Below are 4,255 nucleotides of genomic sequence, written 5' to 3' on the forward strand. Positions count from 1 at the left end.
CTCAACATGATATTGTTATTATCAATACTCCATTTCCTAATAATCAAAATATATGTCACTCCTCTACTAGTTCTCTTGTAAGTTCTTCAGCAGATCCAATTTTATTTAACCATGTTCATAATGAGTATCCAATGATCACTCAAGGCAAACTTGGTATTTTCAAACCACGCATTTTCACTATTTCCATTGATATTTCTACCGTTCCAAATTCCACCAGAGAGGCTCTGCAAAATCCTCATTGATTAGCTACCATGCAAGATGAACTCAGTGCTTTACGAGAAAATCATACATGGTTTCTTACAACTTTCCTAAACCAATTGGCTGCAAGTGGGTTTTCAAAAATAAATACAACGTTGATGGTTATTTTCAAAGGAACCAATCAAGACTTGTGGCCAAAGGACATCAACAAGAAGGTTTTGATTACTCATAAACGCTCAATCCAATAATTAAACCAACGAATATTTGCATCATTCTCACTCTTGCCCTATTTCATCAATGGCATATTAACCTAATTAACCTCAATAACATGTTATTGTATGGGGACCTCAAGGAGACTATTTACATGATGCAACCTCCAGGTTTGGGAACTGATGCTCCTAATCTCATTTGTCAACTTCACAAGGTTATATACAAGCTTAAACAAGTCCTCAGGTTATGGTTTCAAAAGCTAAATACAACCTTAATCTCATTTGATTTTTCATCTACTAAGAGTGATTCATCATTATTTGTAAAATTTTATACAAACATTGTTTTATTTATCCTTATTTATGTTGACAATATCATTATCACAAGAAGCTCTTCACTTGCTATTTAATCTTTTATCAACTCCCTTCGTCAACATTTTGGATTAAAGAATTTTGGACGACTTCGTTATTTTCTTGGAATAGAAACCTCATTGACAGATGATGGTCATCTTCATCTATCTCAAACAAAGTATATAAAAGATCTCTTGCAGAAATTTAATATGTTCACCACCAAACCATAACCAACACCAATGATTTATTCTTTATGGCTTATATGTGATGACACCAGTGGTGATCAATCTCTCTATCGTTCTATTGTTGGCTCTCTTTAATATTTTCTCATCACAAGATCAGAATTGTCTTACAATGTCAACAAAGTGTGTTGGTTCATGCATAATCCAGAACAACATCATTGGAAATTTATCAAATGCATACTATGTTATCTTACTAGTACCCAATCTTATGGCCTTCTTCTGCGCAAGTGCATTTCCTTTCAACATCACTGTTTTTTCTAATGTGGGTTGGGGCTCAAATCCTGATGACTACAAGTCTAAAACTAGCTAAACTATTTTTCTTGGCACGTACCTTGTGTTGGGAATTAATTGATAATTGGAATTGAAACTAAAATCTCTTTATTAGAAAACTGTATTGATACAATACAAGCAATGCTATTTATAGCTATTAAAAACAGAATGAATTAAAAACATTCTGATAACATAAATATCTAGCTTTAAGTTTTAGATAGTTAGAGTTAACAACCTAACTCTTTTTATTTAGCTTATTTCAACACTCTTCCTTAAGCTAAATTTTGCAACACTTCTAACTCCTAACCACTCTCTTAGTTCTTCAAATCTGTCTAGTCTAAGTGGTTTGGTGAAAATATCAGCCACTTGCTCCTTGGTGTTGCAATGCTTCACTTCTAGCTTTCCTTTTCCAACTTGTTCCCTTAAGAAATGGAACTTGGTCTCTATGTGTTTACTCCTCCCATGTGAGATTGGCTTCTTTGCAAGGTTGATGGCTGATTGGTTGTCCACATAAAGTTGCACAGGCTTCACATGATCCAGCTTCAAATCATCAAGCATAGACTTAAGCCAAACACATTGACAAGCTGCCTCTGCTGCAGCTATATACTCTGCCTCACAAGATGAGAGAGCAACTACAATTTGCTTCTTAGAACACCAAGAAATTGGTGCTTTCAGATATTTGAAAAAATATCCATAGGTGCTCTTCCTTCCCACTTTATCACCACACCAATCTGAATCACTCCAAGCCTCCAAACAGTCTTCAACTTCATTCAAGCTTACTGGAAACAGTAAGCCATACCCTGTTGTCTCCTTAAGAAACCTCAATATGTGCTTTGCTGCTGCCATATGAGGGGCTCTTGGATTACACATGAATCTGTTTATTAGTCCAACTGCATAGCTTATGTCAGGCCTGCTGTTGCAGATGAACCTCAAACTTCCAACAATCTGTTTAAACAAAGTACTATCTACTGCAATCTCCTCCAAGGCTTCTGTCAGTTTCAAATTTCCAGCAGCAGGCACCCTAACTCCATTGCATTGATTCATATTGAATCTGTTGAGCACTTCATTAATATACTTCCTTTGATGCAGGATAATACCTTGATCTGTGTATACAAATTCCATTCCCAGAAAATAGCTAAGCATTCCCAAATCTGTCATTTCAAAAACAGCCTTCAATCTATTTTTGAATTGCTCAATCTCTGTCATTGAACTCCCTGTGATTAACAAATCATCCACATATAGAAATAAATAGATTAAGCTTTGACTTTGTGACTCTCTTACATACACTCCATATTCTACTGAACACTATGTGAAGCCTAGCTTGAGCAAAAACGAATCTATCAATTTATTCCACACTCTAGGAGCTTGTTTGAGTGGGATGGTTTTTAGTGGGATGTTGGTGATGGGAAGGGTATCTCTTTCTGGGAGGACAGTTGGTTGAGTTGTGGATCTTTGAAGGTTGTTTTCCCGAGACTGTTTTCCCTTAGTTTGGCTAAAGATGCAAAGGTGGTTGAGCTTAGGAATTGGATTGATGGTGTTTGGGTGTGGCACTTTGTTTTGCGTAGATCCTTTTTCGAATGGAAGAAGCCTCTGGAGGAGCAGTTGGTTCAGCTGTTGCAAGGGACGAAGTTGGAACCGAGGAAGGAAGATTGTTGGATTTGGAAGGCTGAGGGGTTCCAAACTTTTACGGTTAACTCAGCCTATGTTCAAGTTAGGAAGGATACAGTTGGGGAGGTCCCTCCAGTTTACAGTAAGTTGTGGAGGTGCAAAGCCTTGCCTTCTGCTTTGTTGACATCGTGGAGGGTGATAGAGAATAAGGTTGCTACTAAGGTAAATCTGGAAAGACGTGGGGTGGTGATTGAGAATCCCTTGTGTGGGATGGTGGAAGAGTCGTCCAATCATCTGTTTTCCGTCTGTGACTTCGCTTGGCGTGTTTGGTGTCTTTATTTTAAGTGGCTAGGCGTGTCCTTCGTTATTCATAAGGATCCTTTGGCAAACTTTCTACAATTCAGGTTAAATCAGGTTTCAAATTCAGTTAATGACGTTTGGGGTGCAATTTGGGTTGGAGTTGTGAGTGGTATTTGGAATCATAGGAATTGCGTGTCCTTCGATAGGGGTGGTAGATGCGCTCGAAGTATTCGCCTTAGTACAGGTAAAGATTTGGTCGTGGATTTACGCAAAGTCCCATTGTGCTTCCTTCGGGGACTCTAATTGGGTTTTGAACCCAGTGGATTGTATGAGGATGGTATTTTAATGTTTTCCTATGGTTAGTTTGGTTGTTCCTTAGATAATCAGGTAGGCGTTTCGTGGTAGGAGTATGGTAAGGTGTTTTGCTCTTTATGTATAAGGGTTGAACCATCCCTGAAGTAGTTCCCATTTATTTATTTTTTATTGCCGATAAAAAAAAAGGAGCTTGTTTAAGTCCATAAAGTGCTTTCTTAAGTTTGAACACTTTGTGGCTGGCATCCTTTGCTTCAAAACCTGGTGGCTGAGTCACATAAACCTCCTCTTCTAAAATTCCATTCAAGAATGCAGATTTAACATCCATTTGATAGATTTTCCAGTTTCTAGAATTGGCCACAACAATCACCAATCTAATGGTTTCCAATCTGGCCACTGGTGCATAGACTTCAATGTAGTCTATTCCATGTTTCTGCAGAAAACCCTTAGCAACTAATCTTGCTTTATGCTTGGCTATGCCGCAATCAGACTTGAGTTTTATCTTGAAAACCCATTTGACATCAATTGGTCTTTTTCCCTTTGGCAAAGCCACTAATTCCCAGGTTTCATTTCTCTCCAGTGATTCCAGCTCTTCAATCACTGCACTCTTCCACTTTCTATCAACTATTGCCTCCTTCCAAGTGATTGGCTCAATGTCTGCCCCAAATGCTAAGTGAACCAACTCTCCATCATCAGTGATCAAATTATCATTGTAAACTTCATGACCTGTTAATCTAGATGAAGGAAATCTTTGCCTTTGTGATCTTC

General features: G+C 38.0%; 1 protein-coding gene across 1 annotated transcript; it reads left to right on the forward strand.

Annotated features, from left to right (window-relative positions):
* The first annotated feature begins 2,645 nt into the window (after window positions 1-2,645).
* LOC137829020 (uncharacterized) lies at window positions 2,646-3,478 on the forward strand. The gene is made up of 2 exons (XM_068635816.2): window positions 2,646-2,678; window positions 2,726-3,478. Exons 1-2 carry the CDS (start codon window positions 2,646-2,648, stop codon window positions 3,476-3,478), a joined length of 786 nt encoding a protein of 261 aa, XP_068491917.2.
* Window positions 3,479-4,255: the final 777 nt, after the last annotated feature.

This window comes from Phaseolus vulgaris, chromosome 7 (assembly GCF_051622355.1).
Source record: "Phaseolus vulgaris cultivar YP4 chromosome 7, ASM5162235v1, whole genome shotgun sequence".
Taxonomy (NCBI): domain Eukaryota; kingdom Viridiplantae; phylum Streptophyta; class Magnoliopsida; order Fabales; family Fabaceae; genus Phaseolus; species Phaseolus vulgaris.

Bases quoted from the DNA above. Each gene is read 5' to 3' on its own strand.
- LOC137829020 (XM_068635816.2), top strand. From the start codon at position 2,646: ATGGTTTTTAGTGGGATGTTGGTGATGGGAAGG. The intron at 2,679-2,725 runs GTATCTCTTTCT...GGATCTTTGAAG, and splicing joins GGATGTTGGTGATGGGAAGG to GTTGTTTTCCCGAGACTGTT.